The sequence below is a fragment of the Culex quinquefasciatus genome, chromosome 2, assembly GCF_015732765.1.
Source record: "Culex quinquefasciatus strain JHB chromosome 2, VPISU_Cqui_1.0_pri_paternal, whole genome shotgun sequence".
Lineage (NCBI taxonomy): Eukaryota > Metazoa > Arthropoda > Insecta > Diptera > Culicidae > Culex > Culex quinquefasciatus.
Window position 1 is genome coordinate 113,199,377 of NC_051862.1, and position 18,708 is coordinate 113,218,084.

General features: G+C 41.2%; 2 protein-coding genes across 2 annotated transcripts; both read right to left on the reverse strand.

Annotated features, from left to right (window-relative positions):
• Positions 1 to 1,879: 1,879 nt before the first annotated feature.
• Positions 1,880 to 4,286, reverse strand: LOC119766264 (uncharacterized protein K02A2.6-like). The gene is made up of 3 exons (XM_038250704.1): positions 4,282 to 4,286; positions 1,969 to 4,207; positions 1,880 to 1,915 (listed from the first exon to the last, which is right to left on the reverse strand). Exons 1-3 carry the CDS (start codon positions 4,284 to 4,286, stop codon positions 1,880 to 1,882), a joined length of 2,280 nt encoding a protein of 759 aa, XP_038106632.1.
• A 295-nt stretch (positions 4,287 to 4,581) lies between these two features.
• Positions 4,582 to 5,466, reverse strand: LOC119766648. Its single transcript, XM_038251767.1, has 2 exons — positions 5,383 to 5,466; positions 4,582 to 5,312 (listed from the first exon to the last, which is right to left on the reverse strand). The coding sequence occupies exons 1-2, from the start codon at positions 5,448 to 5,450 to the stop codon at positions 4,592 to 4,594; spliced, it is 789 nt and encodes a 262-aa protein (XP_038107695.1). The 5' UTR covers positions 5,451 to 5,466; the 3' UTR covers positions 4,582 to 4,591.
• Between the last annotated feature and the right edge of the window lie 13,242 nt (positions 5,467 to 18,708).

Genomic DNA, 18,708 nt, shown 5'->3' on the forward strand with positions numbered 1-18,708 from the left:
AATGGACTAACCGCGTTCGTTATAATCCTAGTTTTTTTTTTCAATTTGTGACCAATGTAGTTTTTAGACCGGCTCCGTGGCTTAATGGTTGCGGCTTCTGCCTTGAAAGCAGAAGGTTCAGGGATCAAATCCCGGTCGGTTCCCTTGAAATTTGGAATCAGGAATTGAACTTTGAATATGAAAAAACCTTTAAGAGTCAGTCAGGTGGGATTCGAACTCACGCCTTTGGATTGATGGTCTGGGACGCTAACCAGTCAGCCATCATGAAGTTGAATGCTCTAGAACTGAATTGATCCGTAGTGGCGAAATAATGTCACAAGGTATAACATATAAACCATTATATAACTACTAACACCGTCTCAAAACAGCCCAGGACCATCTCATATACTCATGAACTGGACGAGGGAGTCGTGGATTGCCTGGCCCGAGTCATCTGCATTATCGATCTATGTCTGTACAATTTCAGAAGAAATCGTTAGCCAGAGAAAGGTATTCGCTTCAAAGGTTCTTGAGATATATGAGCATGAGCATGGTTGACTGCCAATGAGCTACTACTCCGTTATTGACGGATCAGCTGAAGTTACACAATGAACCAACAGATGGGTAGTGGGAGCTAATCATCCCCTAAAGATCTCTGCTTTAAGTCAATACCGGCGCCCCCCCCCCCCAAGGAGATGCAGTTCAACAAAGGTAGGAATGTTAGTCCGATAGTTGAAGTTGCAGACTCATCAGAAACAGAGTTTGTCGCTCTATACCTGTTGACACCGCATGAGACCGTTGAATCCACAGCATCTCCTTCAAGCATCACGGGAATGTGACATCCTCGGTTCTATAATAAAACACCTTTTTACTTTTTATCCATACCCAAAACGGGAGCCAACCATTCCATCTTTATTACACTCACCATGACACCCACACTCCAACTCTGCACTCTCAATCCCTTCTACCCAAAACTCAGCACACTCTAAACCAGAATGCCACATCTTCCCCTTTGACTAAAACAAACTAGCATGTTCCCTTTTTTATATTCAACGGTATAACCACACGATCTCTTTCAGAGATAAAACTCCTCTCAACTTAATCTAAATAGATATTAAATTATTATTACTTGGGCGTTTAGTCTCCCTGACGTTACGGCGCTTCGACACAGGTTGCTCCTCATCCGAATCCTTTCCGTCTGATGCCGCCGGAATGGCAACGCCTACGCTGCGACCGCCGATTTCCTCCTCTTTCTCCGGTTCTTCTTCTCCCTCCAGCTCAGCTGAAATGAAACAAAAGAGAGAAAAAAAAACAAACGAGAAAAAAAATTAATGAAGAAAAAAAAATGGATTAAACCATTTCAACTAAAACCAACAACAACCATGTCTAAGTAAACTCTTAACATGAACAACATGAAATTCAGACTTACTACTTTGCCGCCTGATGAACTTCTTCAAGCATTTAGCGTTGCGATCGTAAGTCTTTCCTGTAGTCAAATCAGTGACCGTTAATCGACCAGCTCCGGTTATCGCCACCACTTTGTGCAACGCATTTCTATACTGGGTATCCGCCTTGTCCCGCTTTGTTTGAGCAACAAAAACTGTGTCACCGATCGCAAAATCTAAACCAGACGCTTTACGTTTGATATCCTCCCTGGAATTCCGGTCGAATTTCGACGTCCGGTCTCGGTCCCGCAGCTCATCATCGATCAGCTGGCAGCGCTCAGTTCTCACGTCTGGAAGAAGGCCTCTCACCACTCGACCGAACATTAACTCGGCCGGTGGGACTTTTGTCACCTGGTGCGGCCACGTGTTGTAAGCTGACACATATTCTGCCAACGCTTCCTTCCTTACCTAGCTTTGCAATCGCTGAGATTTTATTTATACCCTGCATACTCCGTTCAACTAAACCATTTTCCGTCGGGTTCAGCGGCGTACTGTGAATCAGTTTCACACCCCACACCCTTTGCAGCCATGTTTTCAATTCAACACTGCTAAATGGTGGTCCGTAGTCCGCCTTCAGGGTCTTGGGAATGTAGTAAGTGTTAAAAATTCTCTTGAGCGCCCTTTTAACAGCCTCTGCATCAGTCCTTTCCATGGGTAACGCTACCAAAAATCGCGAGTAGTTATCCGTGAGGACCAGCGCTTTCCAGCTGTTGATGTCGGACGCCGATGAGAAATCCATCGACACGTAATCCCACGGATTAGCGGGAAGATCGGTCAACGTAATCGGCAGCGTATTGTTTGTCTTGGTAACCAATTGACACTCCGGACAACTGCGTACAAAATCTTCTATCTCCCGGTCCATACCCAGCCACCATAGCCCCTGTCTTAAAAAATTGTTCATCGTTGACATACCCGGGTGGCCTAGGTGGGCCACACGTATCGCGCGAGACCGCAACACAATAGGCAGCACGATCTTCTCCTGCTTCATTAGCAGTCCATTTTGCATGAACAGATCACGATGGAAAGCTTGATATTTTATGATCTCCGCTGGCCATTTTTCGTCCTTTTCCAACCAATCGATCAATGTAAGTAGCTCGCTGTCCTTCAACAACTCCTCCTTTACTTCCGATGACGTCATCGCCAGCAAATGTTCATTGATAGCCCCTGGGTCTGCTGTGACCAAGCACAACTCGTGCGGTTCTCTGTTTAAACCAAACTGAGGTTCGTCGCGCCTAGCGCATATCCGGGAAGCCGCGTCAGCAATGTTGTTTGTGCCCGACACGTGTTCAAATTCGAAATGGAAGTGATCCATTCGCAGCAACCAACCTTCAGCTCTCGACAAAATTCGCTTCCCGACGTCCTTGCCCTTAACCTTCGTCATAAACATCAATGCTTCGCTGTCGCACCTCAACGTAAACCACCTTCCTAAAAGATAATACGCAAACCTTTCCATTGCCCAGATTATCGCCAGCGCTTCACGGTGTAACTGCGGATAACGACACTCAGCAACCGTTAGACTTTTCGACGCGCAAGCAATAATCCGCCGCTCCTCCCCGTCGCTCGCCTGTTGAGTCAGCACTCCAGCTATTCCCCAGGGTGATGCATCGGTGTACAGCACAGTTGGATCGTTCTCATTGAAAAATCCACGCTTAACCAAATCGTTCTCTGCTGCATCCTTCAGTGCCTCAAATGCTGCTTGCCGCTCCTCACTCCACTCAAACTTCGCTTCCGTAGACAGAAGCTCCCGAAGCGGCTTCGTTTTATGAGCGAAATTAGGAATAAATGGACTTATAAAAGTCATCATCCCCAAGAAACTCCGCAACTCCGAGGTATTCCTGGAACGTTGAAAAAGCCTAATGTCCGAAATTTTCTTGTCCGTAGGTAGAATTCCACTACCATCAATGGTGAATCCCAAAAACTCAACTGATTGCTGATCGTACACGGATTTGTCCTCGTTTATAGTGAGATTGTTTCCTTCTAGAGTTTCTTTGACCACGGCCACGTTCGCCCGCAGCTCCGCCAGCGTCCTTCCATACACCAGAATATCGTCGAGGTACACAATTATGTTCTTGCACTTGCTCATCAGCTTCTCCATCGAGCGCTGGAACAGCTCCGGGGCATTGGCGAGTCCAAAAGGTAACCTCGTGAAACGCATCAGACCGTTTGCCGTCATGAACGTGGTGAAATGACGCACACTCTCGTCCAACTCAATGTGAAAATAAGCATCACGAAGGTCCAATTTGGAAAAGTACACCGTACCGTTTGGAATCTCTGCCCAAATCTTCTCCAGCGATGGCATGGGGTACGGCTCTCTAATGATCGCTTTGTTTACAGCTCTGTAATCGACCACAATCCGGAAATCATTAGTACCCTTCGGCACCAAAACCAACGGCGACACATGCGTGATGACGTCATCCTCCTTGTCTGCTCTCTCTATAATATTTCTGATCTCCATTGCTCGAAGCCTTTCGGTGGTGGCGTTTTCGAACGCCTTCGGAATGTTATAGCGAATAATCTGCCTCGGCGTTACAGATTCGTCCACCTTGAATTTGACAGGGTCCAGCTTAACCTTCGGGAACTCCGAGACATCCGCATTCACGCTGTATACACCTTCATTTTGCACCCCAGTAGACTGCGTCTCTCCTTCGCTCAGGGGTCCCAACCGTATCAATCCCAGCTCTTGGGAAGTGCCAAAACCGAGCAAAGACAACTCCGTGCCCCGGACAACGAAGAACTTAGTTAACTTGAAGGGCTGACTGTGACCCGCCACGCCCGTGTACGCCCTGAACGAGCACTCGACTTCTAGAGGACTCTGATTTGCATAAGCTCTCAACACCTCCTGCGGATGGACCTCCACCTCATGTAGGACAGATCTACAACAAGTCTTTAGCGCATTCCAAACGCCCACCGTAACAGTGTTCACAGTGGCTCCGGTATCCACTAGAAAACGCACACTCTCCTTCCCGATAGTACAGTACACGAAACGTGGATCATTCGAAACTGGTGGAGCCTCATGACCTTTAGCGAGCAACTACATTAAAAAAAAAAACAAACAAAACAAACAAAAAAAAAATTATTTTAAACCCAAAACCCTTAATTTATGTTCTATGTTTGAATTCAACAGCATCATTTATTGTCTGTTTATCTATGATGTCTCTATCCACAGATTAGGGCTTATCAGTATCTACCTGGTTAATCCGCTGAGCCTCTTCCTTAACCGACTCCGGATAGGAACGGCGGTCGCGTGGTCCTTTCTGCTCTTGCTTCGGATTTTTGCAGAACTCGGCAAAATGGCCCCAAAAGCCGCAGTTCCAGCACTTCACCCGGAAAGCCGCGCAATCGTTTGGACCGTGCATTCGGCCGCACCTGGAGCAGCTAGCCACGGACATTTTCTCCCAGGCTTCTCGCCGCATCGGCCAGTCGCGGTACCTTCCCTGGCCGCCCGAGTAGTTCCTGACTTGGCGACCCGAATCATGACGAGCACGTTCCGCCTTCAGTTTACCCACACGAACCGCGTTGACCACTTTGAACCTCTCCTCCTCTTGGTGTAGACCCGAACCTTGGCCTAGTTTTTCATTCTGTTGCTGCTTGGCAACCTCAGCCGCCTCCCGTCTTATCTCGTCCAAATGCTTGCCGTGACTGATGATCTTTTGCAGATCGTTACTCAGCATGCCCGAAGACTCGTACAGCTTGCTCGAAATCTCCGGGATAGATCGTCGCAATAATGCTTGCAAAAACTCCTCTTCCCTCTGTTTACCCTCGAAATCACAATACTTGGCTTGAAACTCCAGCCGGAGAACCCAATCGTCGAACGGTTCATTCTCGCTCATCTTCATCTCTCTGAACTTCATACGTTCCTTCGCAGGGTCGCAAATCTGGTTGAAGTACCTGTGAGATTAATCAACACGAACGTAAATTTCAGATTCTGGGTATTCTAACTTCAATAATCACTCTTCACCTATTGAGTGCATCCACCGTTTCCCAGAATACGTCATACGAGTCTGGGCCGATCAACTTTTGCTGCATTTCGATGATCCCAAGTAGAAATTCGCCGGCAAAAATCTTCATGCCGGTTAGCCGCGTGGACGCCTCTACCGGCGCCTTGCACGAAACAATCCGAAGGAATTGATCCCTGAACCGGATCCACTCCGCTTTCCTGTTGTTCGGCAGCAGCGAGCCATCGAATGGCTTTAAAGGCCACGGGCCCGATAGCCACTCGGCCTCCCGGGATCGAACGGGTGAGTTTCCGACTTCCTGCGCTCCCGAGACCGGCCGCAAAACCTCGACGTCAGATTCGTCGGACGACAGATCGGTCTCGATCCACTTGCCACTCATGTCCTAACATAAAAATAAGAATTGCCCCAATTTCAACAAACTCCTTGCGTGCTATTCAGATAATTTACCTTGAATTTCGCGAATCTCAACCGAATCACGCAAAAACAACAAAAACCGTTTTGAAAAAAAAAAGAATCAACAAAAATGCTTCGCTGAACTTTTCACGCACGCGGGTAGCAACTGAATGCTTTTCTTTTTGTAATGCCTCAACGATGAATGGCCCGAACACAGCCTTTTCACTCACTCTCTGACAACTGACAAATCTTTTGTCTCGTTTCCGAACCGGAAAAAGGCTGCAAACATTGCCACAACACAATCGGCGAACAAAAATAAAAACTGCTCCGCCGCCTCGACTGTCATGTCGACTTACTCGATCAAGTATAACAGCAGTGCAGCCAGTATCTTTTATTTATTCATTTTTTCAACTTTCTGGTTTATCAGTATAATCCAACCTTTTTCGTTTTTTTTTTCGCAAATTGTTGAAAGTTTTCTCTACCGTCGCAAGCAATTTACTTCTAACTGGCAATGGACTTAATCCTGCTCAGCAACTGGTATTGGTCTTCACCTACTCAGTCAGTAAAACAAATACTTTTAACTGGCAATGGACTTTATCCTGCTCAGTAATAAAAACAACAGCTGGTAATGGACTTTATCCTGCTCAGCAACTGGTATTGGTCTTCACCTACTCAGTCAGTAAAACAAATACTTTCAACTGGCAATGGACTTTATCCTGCTCAGTGATACAAAAAAATACAACAGCTGGCAACGGTCTTAACCTGCTCAGCAAATCATGCAACTGGCAATGGACTTCCTCCTGCTCAGTATTCAATTTAAATATTTGATCTGTTTAGCCTTACAGTGCCCGACTCAAACCGCTCTACTGGCAACACTTTCCAAAAAAAAAATCTCCGCAACACTCTGATGCGTTGACTCCCGTCTTTCCTTTCATCCTTTCTTTCTGTTTTTTTTTCTTTGACGCCACTTTCAATTTTATTCCACCATACTTACAAATGCACTACACTGATTTTTAAAACAACCAATTTATCATTGTCATGGCAGGATCGCCAATGTGACATCCTCGGTTCTATAATAAAACACCTTTTTACTTTTTATCCATATCCAAAACGGGAGCCAACCATTCCATCTTTATTACACTCACCATGACACCCACACTCCAACTCTGCACTCTCAATCCCTTCTACCCAAAACTCAGCACACTCTAAACCAGAATGCCACAGGGAAGTGGGGGAATCAGTTGCAGTTGAGTCTTTTTACCGGACGGACGCGTTTGTTAATTCGCTCTACACCTTATTTTTATTTACCTTCACTGACCCAGTCCACAAACGTAAACGTAAACTTATTTATTTTTTGTCGCGCGTCGCGTGTGCACTTATTAACAAACGTAAGCAAAATGCAGTGCTATGTGCCGACGTGCTCTTCACCCTTCGACCAACAATACCTCTGGAACTGTTCGGGCATTTGTAATCGAAAATTTCACGCAGCCTGTATTGGGGTCAAGCGTGGCTCCGAAGACGACTTGCAACTTCATGTACTTCCTATCCCGAGCAGGGGTAAATAACACGGGAATACCAAATTTTGGTATTACTTGGGCAAATAACAGCGACCAAAATGTGCCCTTGGTTGCCCAGTAATAGATGGTAAAATACCATGAAATCATACCAAAGTCTTGTATGTAGAAGGGCACAACAATACCAAACCATGTTATTCCAAGGGTAAAATAATACCTCAAAATAAAACCATTTCAATACCAAGTTGAGGTCTTCTGGATTTTTGAACATTGCTTGAATACCAAAACTTGGTATTGCCATGGTTTTATTTTTAGGTATTCCCGCGCCCTTGGAAAAGCATATTTTGGTATTTCTGTGGTCTTTCACATACATGATTTTGGTATGATTTCATGGTATTTTACCATCTATTACTGGGCAACCAAGAGCACATTATGGTCGCTGGTATTTGAACAAGTAATACCAAAATTTGGTATTTTCATACCATTTTTAGTGCAGCAGTTGCAGTTAGTGAAAAACGGAAATTATTCATATGCAACAGCAAAATCTACTCACCTGATGATTCCATGTTGTTATTAGTGATATTCTTCACCACACCGAATGCATTTGTCATTGATGAACGGCCTGTGCTTGAAGTTCTTGAAGCTTCTGAAAAATAACACGATTGAAAAATAAGTATTATTAAAATGAAACTGAATTGAAATTCACCAAAATTCATTAATCTGTCGATTGACTCGTTTTTCAAAGTATTTGGTTATCCCGACTTAGAGATATTTCAACGTTTTTGAAAAAAATATTAGTGGGTATATCACACTAATTTTTAAAATCATCTTTAACATTTTTGGGTTTCAAGTCATTTTAGCGCAAAATTAATTAACTCGTAAATTTTTTTAACAAATTTCCCATAGTTTCAGAGAAAATTGATGAAACCTTTCAATATTCAAATAATACCAAAACATGCCATCCTGACTTAGAAAATTTTCCACAATTTCAAGTCATTTCTATAGGGGGTATATCAAAAATGTTTAAAATAAAGTTTGAAATTTCCGGTTTTGAATGAAAGCATTCGCTTTGAGACATGATTTTAGCGCAAAATTAATTATTTTGTCAAAATTGGTCAAAATTTTCCCATAGTTTCAGAGGAAATTAATAAAACACCTTAATACAAAAATTAAACCAAAATGTGCCATCCTGACTTAGAAAATTATCCACAATTTCAAGTCATTTCCATAGGGGGTATATCAAAAATGTTTAAAATCAAGTTTGAAATTTCCGGTTTTGAATGAAAGCATTCGCTTTGATTCATCATTTTAGCGCAAAATTAATTGTTTTGTCAATATTGGTCAAAATTTTCCCATAGTTTCAGAGGAAATTGATAAAACACCTTAATACCAAAATAATACCAAAATGTGCCATCCTGACTTAGAAAATTTTCCACAATTTCAAGTCATTTCTATAGGGGGTATATCAAAAACGTTTAAAATCAAGTTTGAAATTTCCGGTTTTGAATGAAAGCATTCGCTTTGAGACATCATTATAGCGCAAAATTAATTATTTTGTCAAAATTGGTCAAAATTTTCCCATAGTTGCAGAGGAATTTGATAAAATACTGTAATACCAAAAGAATACCAAAATGTGGTGTTCGATCATTGACAAATTATGCAATTTTGCAATATCAAAACAATACCTTAAATTGGTATGATACCACATTTTGCTTTTGCATAATCCTTAAGACAAATTTTAAAGGGTCCAGGAATACCAAAATTTGGTATTGATACCAGAGAAAGGTATTATTACGCATTTCCCTTGTTATTTACCCATGCTCGGGATATGCAGCCTTTGTCGAAATAACCTACATATGGAAATCGACATTAGAAAAATAATGCAACATCATTTAGAAGGCAGTCATATGATCTTGACTCACATCAAGACCAATGACAAGACAAACCAAGAAGCCCTTAATGAACTGCATAATAAAATCATAGGCCTGCAGGAAGAAATTAAGAAATCTGCAGAAATCGCAAGTCGAATACTTTCGGCAGTATTAACACAGGCACCGGCAATGGACTTCCCTTAAACGAAGTCAGAAAAGCATTTGAAGACACCACCTCGGACCAGAATCAAAACTCGCTGAATCATTCTGCCGTATCCAGGAAATTACGTCATCCCACCGGGATGACATAATTAAAACAATTGCCTCAGCAGAAAAATGCCCTCGGACATAATTTTAGCAGTCCACGATGAAGTGAGGGCCCTCACTTCATCCATCAATAAACTGCAAGACAATGAAATTGAAGTCCGGCAAAAATCACTGGCAGAAGAATTAAACGAACAAACCGTACTGGAAATCGAATCTGGCTGGCGACTTATCGGCAGCAAAAAAATTTGGAAGCCAGACTGGACCGACTTCGACGCCAGGCAGCGGACTCGCCGTCTTCAGGAAAAGGAAGCCGAAAAAGCACGTCGCCGCAACCGAAAACATCGTCAACAAATTCAGCACCAGCAACAACAACAATCACAACAACATCATCAGCAACGTCGGCAACAGCAACACCTGCAGCAACAACAATCACATCAGCATCTTCGTCGGCAACAGCACCAGACCAACTGCAACTCTGAAACATGATCCTTGCCTTCCGAGCTACGACGCTATGAGAAGGACTTATTCAATCGCGCATTTATTGAAACTTCTTACCGCCGGCGTGCCATGGGAAGGGCTTTACAACTAAGTGTAATGTACATAACGTTTTATTCGGCAATGTGCAATTCCCTGGGCTTTGTCATAATGAGTGTCATAGGTTTGATGCTTGTTTGGCAAAGAGTATGATTTGATTCGATGTGGAATTAAAATCGAAGTGTTCAGTATATTGCTGAAGCTTCCATTTTTACACATGGACACCACTTCATGCTGCGAGAACCCACTTTGGCGCAGTCTCAGGGCTTAATCGATGGCCGGTAAGCTGTCATCGAGACAAGGAGGTTCTCCGATAGTGGAAATATCACATTTGTACAATGAACCGCTACATATGTGATTTTTCCCTATCTTAATGTGGGTGTCAGATACGGGTTTTTTATTTTTTTATTTTTTTTGTTTAGTTTTTAAAATTTCGTTTTTGTAGAATTTAGGATTTTTACTATAAATATCAACTTGTTATACTTTGCTTTTAGTTATTTAGGGACAAAATTAGTAACAGTGAATTTAGTAATTCTATCAGAATCGGTGATTTTCATTCAAGTAGCATAAAAACCATTATGATTTGTCAAAATTTTCGTAGAGTCTCGATCAATCAATAGTGAAATGATATCGGACTAAGTTCGCTGATCTGTTGAACTAACGGTTGTCGGATTATGATTGTATCGACCATTGTTGCGAATCGAGGATCTACTGGAATTATGACGATCAAATGGTCGTCTCTTTTTCAATTCACGACTTGTAAAATGTGAACTGTTATTAATTTTTATTTGTTTTGTGAAGCCAGACAGGTTTTACAAAAAAAAACTTTTTTTTGCTATTAATTAAAATGTCGGGGTTTTGAGATAAGCGTAGCTTTCGGATATGTTACTTTAAATCTTGTATTCAATTCAAGTTAGGTAGTTATCCGCAAATAAAAATTTGGACTTATATGAATAATTGAACATTTTGGACTTATGAATAACACAGAACTGTGCATTTATTCTAGAGTCAGATCCATACAGCGTCATTGTTTATTTGGTCGAAGTGTACTAATTCATTGGCAGATCTGATTCTAGTTGTAATGTACGACAAGACTACTGACGGACGTGACAGGACGAGGGCCCAGTTTAGAGGTTTCGAAATCAACGATGTGCGGCTGGATCACCCTCCCAAAAAAAAAAAAAAAAAAAAAAAAAAACAAAAAAAAAACGTTTTATTCGGCAATGTGCAATTCATAAAATATTTTTTAATTTATTATATCGTACCGACGGCGTGCCATCCGAGCTTTGGAAGGAAGTGTAATTATAATTATCGTTTTAATCGACGACGTGCAATTCATAATATAATATCCCAAAAGTATGAAATAGCTCAGCTACACAGCGTACGACTTCTTCATAACAAACTTTGCAACGTATTAGCACCGACCGGACCGCAAACAACCGGCTCGACAGCAGAAATTCACACGACGACACGAATTCACTACTATCTCGCAGGTTCTCGCGCGTCGATTCACGTACCGATCTCCCCCACGAACACCACACGACTGAAGGCCCAATTTCCATGGCCACACCGCGAATTTTTTTTAAAAATTCCAGAAACTTCCATCACTTTCTCGCGGGTTCTCACGCGTCGATTTACGAACCGATCTCCCCCACGAAAACCACACGACTGAAGGCCCAATTTCCATGCCCACACCGCGAATTTTTCTGAAGAAATTCCAGAAACTTCCATCACTTTCTCGCGGGTTCTCACGCGTCGATTTACGAACCGATCTCCCCAACGAACACCACACGACTCTAAAAGGTTCTTGAGATATATGGTGGTTACTAACCGAACCGTCTCAGTTGAAATATACTGTGGTAATGGCCAAGTCCTGCCAAGACGGGGGTTCAAATACATACATACATACATACATACATACAATTGTGACCAATGTAGTTTTATGTAAATTATCAGGTTATCAAATTGTACTCGAACAACACCTGGAACGGAACGGCAGTAGCAATTTAAAAGGTGAAAACCTTACGCTACTGGTTTAATAAACAAACAAAAATCCCGTGAAAAAGAAAAGCATCTTCTAACCGATCGAAACTTGAAAACACAAACAATTTTCCAGCAAAAAATGCCAAAAACTAGACAAAATAAAACACACTACTGATACTAGTGATTATAAAACAGCTCATTTATCAGTAAGAAAAAGTCATGCTTGTGCTTGAACAGCCTCCTACTTTGTAGATGTAAACAAAGTGGGATCATTCGAAAATCACGTTACGCATTCTCTCTATTCAGCACCCAGATCTTATAGTTCTCTGCATATGCAAAGATAGGAAGAAAACGGCAAAAACTGCTCGGCTGCCATTATTCCATTGATAATTTGATTCATGTTGGCTTCTGTCAAGTTTTTCGTATTAGACTAAGAAAATCACGTTCTTAGTCTCAACATTTTTCGAGTTCATTTTAACATGTTGGTATTTATTTACTAACGTCAAAATCCAGTACACTCAAAAATAAAGTTACCGATTGAAAGGGTTAAAAGTTACCTTTTAAGGGGTTACATACATGTAGAAAATCACAAAATTTGTTATTGCAGATTATTTGTTGAATCTTCTCAAAAGATGTTTATTAATCACTCCTGAAAGTTTTATGATGATATTTCATGATTAAACTGAGTAAGAGACGATTTAAGCACAAAATTTTGCCATGCGCAAAGCGGGCTGTCAAACTTTGTTGGCGTTTTTCTTTAAACCCCGAGTTGATTTACGGGTGCCACGATATCTCGAGATGGGATTGACCAAATTGGCTGAAATTTGAGGTGAAGACTCTCAAGATGTATCCCGTGTGCATGACGGAGCCCAATTTTTAAAATTTGCTTTTAAAAATAATACAAAAATCAAAAACTAACGGTTTTTTATATGAACAACACAAAAATATTTTTGTCTTTTTTTTAAATAAAGTTTTTGGAAATCGGGCGTCGTCATGCACACGGAATTGGTTTAACGAGTCTTCACCGAAATTTTGAGGCGATTTGTTCAAGACAGTGTTGAGATATGGCACCCGTTTTTTGAAACTGCTAACTTGAAATTGCTATATCTCGGCAATGATGCAACCAAATATATTCAAATTTGTTTTATTAGTAGGTGAACATGTATATTTTAATCCCCTCAAAAAAGAATTAAAAAAAGTTTAGGTGTAAATGTTGAAAGTAATCTCTTCTTTTTTACGGCGTTCAAGCTTTATTCTTTTGCTCAAGGGTACAGGTTACCCTTTTTGAAGGATGAAAGCCACCCATTGAATTCACCTGGGACGGGATGGCTGGATAGAGTCTTCTTTTTGAGTGTTTACGTTTGTATTCTTCTTCTGTTTTTTTGCAAGAAAATTCGTGTTCGAAAACAAATATCAAGCAATCTGTGATTCAGATAGCTTGACAATTCAAATTTTCTTGATGATGTTTTTCAACTCAGTGCTCAAGCATGTGGATGACTTGTTGTTTAGTTTCTCCTCGCAGTTTTTTTTTTAATTTGGCTGTTAAAGTTTGCGGTTGGACGTGGGTGGAGAATCCTGAGTTTATATTCCATCGTTTTACGGTGGATCCGTTCATAAGGAGCTGCCGGATACAAATTACTTGAAATGGTTGGCAAATCAAAGATGAGTCAAAAAATGTTCACTTCTTCAATTTTTAATGTGTTTTTTATATGAAAGATTTTTAATTTTCATTTGGATGTGAAAAATGCAATACGATTTAAATGCGTTTTCTTACCTCAATCTAAAAAAAATCCTAAAAAGCCTGCAAGCGAGCCTGCAAGTCATAAAATGGGAGGGGAGATTTTTTTTTATCTGCTCCTGTCGTTGTCCCGTTACGCAAAGAAAGTAAATAAATCTTTCCCAGTTCCCCAAAGAGGAGCACGTCGAATTCAACGGCAATTTTTACTCAACTTTTAAGAAAGTTAACATTCCTTAGGTCGCACGCCCTAAGGCGTCAGAATCGAAAGAAATGGCTGGCAAAAATTCAAATTTGTACCAATTCATTCACTTCAAAGAGCATAAAAGTTTGTTTTTCAATTTGTGGCAATGTGTTGAAATAAAGTTCGAAAAAAGTCAAATAGGCTAAACTGTGGCCATTATTTTTGTTTGCTTTTTAAATCCTGTTCTACAATGTTGTTTCTTCACGCCACATTTTAATTTCATGGGAAGCACAGGTTTAATATTGTTCAATCTAGATGACATTTCTATGTAACGCTCAAAAAAAATAACAATAGTTTTAAATGGGCAAAAGAATAGTCGGTTCATGAAATGTATTGTTTTTTTTTAAATGAAAATGCTGATAAGTCAACATTCGGTGTACGATAGAAATAAATGCCTTTCAATTGGGTACTAAAGCCCTATGTCAATTTGTATGTACAACGATAAAAAACACGATTGAAAACCATTTCTGATCACTTTTTTTCATTTTAATGCAAATTTTTTTTTTGACAAGACAACATTTTTTCGATGGATCAACTATGGTCCCCTTGGAACGAGCTGTCAAGTAGGAGCTTTTCTGTCAAGAAGGACCGTGAGGTTAATTTTTCAAAATTGATTTAAAAATCCATTTTTAACTCTTTTGTAGTTGTACAAAGGGTCATTGTACTCACAAAAATAAGCTTTATCGCTGTAAACAATAATATCAGCAATCTAAGCTTCATTTTAGGACCCAATTGAAAATATTTTGATCAATCTATTAATTCAATTTACAATTATTTGTGAAATGGATTTAAATTTGTTTTATTTTTTTTCAACTCAAATTACAATACTTCTCATTTTCTCCTCATAAGAAAGGACTGGTTTAGGTTGACAGAAGCGGCCATGTTGAAAGTGGTTTAGTTTGACAATAGGTTTTTTTCTCTTTGTTTATCCCATCCCAGATTTGAATCGACAAAAGTGTGTGTGTGTGTGTGTGTGTGTGTGTGTGTGTGTGTGTGTGTGTGTGTGTGTGTGTGTGTGTGTGTGTGTGTGTGTGTGTGTGTGTGTGTGTGTGTGTGTGTGTGTGTGTGTGTGTGTGTGTGTGTGTGTGTGTGTGTGTGTGTGTGTGTGTGTGTGTGTGTGATCCAATCCAATACCCGCTAGCCGGTAGCGAAATTATGGGAAAGTATAGTTTGTATCAGACTTGGGTTATGCTGATACAACTTATCTCAGTCCCGGGTATTAGGTGGTGATAGCCCTCGCGCTGCTTCCAACGACCCATTTCAGAATGACAGAGCTCCTTGCGGTCCAATTCCGAGGTCGTTGGGCATTGTCCGGTCCCGCCTAAACATAGAGCAAACCCCAGACGGGTTCTCGATCTATCTTTAAACTTCCAATCCCATCAGGCAAACAGGGATCAGCGCGTATATAATAATTATTGTTGAAAAGAAGGCAAAATTTTAAATTTTCAGTTCGGATAGATCTCACCAAGTTTCTGGAGCGACTGGTTGCCCAATTTCTAGGCAGCTTTCAAGCACCCGGACGTTGTTTCCTGTTTTGTTCGCAACCGCCTGGAATTCCAGCTGCGAGCAGCTTGATCACATCCTGGAGTACAGATTCTCTGGCAATTCTTGGTCAGCTGCAGATTAGATACTGCGGCTTCAGCGCAATATCCACCATTTCCGACCGACTTCACCCGATCGTAGAACTTAGTGTAGTTTCACTGATCTTCCAAGTACTTTCTCTTCATTTGCAACACCTCCTCCAGTAGTAGATAATACTGCTTGAGCGCTGCTTCCAAAAACCTTCCTTTGCACACTACTTTTATTTTCTTTCGCACTATTTGAGTTTTGTTATTTCAGGCGTGGAAAAAAACAGGTTGAATACCACCCTTAGAGCTAGCTAGCTCACATCTCACTAATACAACTGCAAGACCGAAGCCACCGCGACGATTTGCTTGAACTGAATCGACAAAAAGTTTTGTTGATTTGAAAATCGAGATTTTTGTTATTAATCTTCTCATTGAAAGGTGCCGGCGACAAAATTGGGCGAAATGTTCATCGCCCGGAGATCGCGAGTTGGCGCGAGCGAATGAACACCGCGAAAAAAGATTCGGTCATTCGGTTTAATTGAAAATAATTATTTTTTAGTAAATATCGCTATTTTGATGCAATGTAATTCATCTTTACAGTAAATTAGGCATTGTTACATCAAATTTGACCTTTCAAAAGCACTAGAATGGCCAAATTTTAAAACAACAATGTTTGCCAATTTGACCGTTTTACCCCCAATTCCCCTTGAAGAACAAAAGAAAAGTTCAGCCGCGGTCTGTCATCAGCGCGCTGTTTTGTTTGCTGCATCAACATTTGGAAATGTCGAACGTTGAAGAAAATCGCTCAAAAATGGAAATTAATCGATTTCAAATGTTTTGGCCGCAAATGAAAGGTAAGGGTGGCTAATTTTTGATTCCGATCTGTAAAACTAGTTCTAGCGAGGGTTCTGGGCACTGCTCCAATCGAATGTACAGGCGGGTTGCTTCCGGTTGCATTTGATTTGAGGAGAAGGTTTTTCAAAACACCAGGGACTTATTCGAGGGGAAACGGTTTCGGTAATCCGGAACTTCCGGAATGTTTCATATTTGCAGTGTTTACCATAAAAAAACAAACTTAGACCAATTTTTCAAACCAGTTTTTTTAAATGTAACTGAGTACAATAAATCTCAAAAGTGCGCCCTTTTTGGGGGGCGCAATCCGAGGAAGAACGCAATTCGGGGGAGTTTTATTGCGAGATTTTAGCGCAAATCGAGGGAGCGTTATTGCGGGGATTTGGCGTAAAACGAGGTTTTCTTTTTTAATTTTATTTACAAATAAACGAAACATTTATATACGGGGTCATCCACAAAACACTGATAAGGGGCCATCCTCAAACCTGGGTAACAAAGAACTCCCGGAAGTCATGGCCTAGCCTAGATAGCTACCTGATCAACGGAGGTCTATATGGGTGAATTAACCATCGGTATAGCTTCAGATAGCTTCAGTGAACCACGATTGATACTCTGGGGAACGTTGGATTGTTATATTCTTCTAAGATTGTTATTAGTCTTCTAAGAACTCCTTGAAGTCATGACCAGATCAACGACGGTTTATATGGGTGAATTAACCATAGGTATAGCTTCAGGTAGCTTCAGCACTAGCGTGCCCAGCTCTTTGAGGAAGGTGGGGCAATAATAAGGACGTTTTGAAAAATACGTCATTTGTGGACACCCCCTGACCAAACTTAGAACAAATTTCTGAGGATGGTGGGGCAGTTGCCCCATGTTGCCCCACCCTGTGCACGCCACGATGGATACCCTTCGCCATGTTGGATTATTATGGGTCCTCCAGGAACTCCCGGGAGATATGACCTGATGATCTACCTGATCAACGGGGGTCTTTATGGGTGTATTAATCATTGTAGCTATAATCTTTTTTGGACTAAAAAAAGTTTTTAATTCAAACCTGGTCATAACTAGAAACTATGCCAATGGTTGGTGATCAGAAAATCTTATCTCAAGGTACAGATTTGCGAAAACATGCACAGCACTTGTGTATAGACAGACACCATTTTGTATGAAGAATATGAAGCAATCGTGCTCAATAACGTTTTTGGTCATAATAAATGAATCAATGGACAAGGTTTCATACAAATCAGAAAATGCAATAAAAAGTCAATTTGTAATAACGAAAGGAATTGAATACTTTGTTGAATACAAAATAACGTCTCATTTTTCTGAGTACAATGACACTTTGTACGACCGAAAAGGATTTAAAATCGATTTTTAAATGAATTTGAAAAAAATAACTTCGCACCCCTTCTTGACAAAAAGGGCCTACTTCACAGCTCGTTCTAAGAGAACCACTTATGGTACTCGGGTCTATATGACCCATAAATGTTTTTGGCTGCCAAAATTCGGAATCTTGACCGATTTTGGATGTCTTGACCGCAAATGAAAGGTTAGAATGTCTACTTTGCGATTCCGACTGGCAGAACTGGGTTTGGGCACTGTGGCCACCGGGAACCTGCTACAACCGAAAAAAGTCCTTTTTGAGGCCCCGACTTTGAGTACCTGTATCTCCGGAACGATAACACATAGCGGGTTGCTTCCAGTTGCATTTGACGGGTAATAACCTCAACTTTAAGCTTTCGAAGAGATGATTAGTCAAAAGTGGACACCGGTTCCGTTAACCCGGAACATCCGAAAAACATGATTTTTACAGCTTTTGTTATAAAATCCACACATTAGTAATTTTTTTCAACCGGATTTTTTGTAAATTATTGCATACGTACACTACATACTACCCCTGACTGTTTGGGATCGTTCCGGCCAACTGTGGCCAATCCGGAACCGGTTCCAGGGTACCACCAAAACGGTTCCAATAATGGTATCGCTAGGAATCCATCATGTAGCATATCAAACTTCATGAAATTGAAAATTATGACCATCTAAGGTCATGCCTCTGACCCAACCTGTTCACGCCGGAACCGGTTACCGGTGGCCACTGGAGGACACTTCCGGGGTATGCAGGGAAGAATATCAGGCGACATATCAAACTTCATGAAATAGCAAATTATGACCATCTAAGGTCATGCCGATATCCTCTGAACCGGACCTGGTCACGCCGGAACCGGATGCCACTGGGGGACACTTCCGGAGTATGCAGGGAAGCATATCATGCGACGTATCAAACTTCATGAAATTGAAAATTAAAACCATCTAAGGCGGTGGTCACCTTCTGTACGGCCTTCGGGATGGTTTTGAAATTATTTTGGA

What these genes read in the sequence shown, in the direction of transcription:
- LOC119766648 (XM_038251767.1), bottom strand. Translation starts at nt 5,450, where the DNA reads ATGCAGCAAAAGTTGATCGGCCCAGACTCGTATGACGTATTCTGGGAA. An exon ending in ACGGTGGATGCACTCAATAG is followed by an intron (nt 5,313 to 5,382) that starts GTGAAGAGTGAT and finishes TTAATCTCACAG; the next exon opens with GTACTTCAACCAGATTTGCG.
- LOC119766264 (XM_038250704.1), bottom strand. An exon ending in ACGGACCACCATTTAGCAGT is followed by an intron (nt 1,916 to 1,968) that starts GTTGAATTGAAA and finishes ACTGATTCACAG; the next exon opens with TACGCCGCTGAACCCGACGG.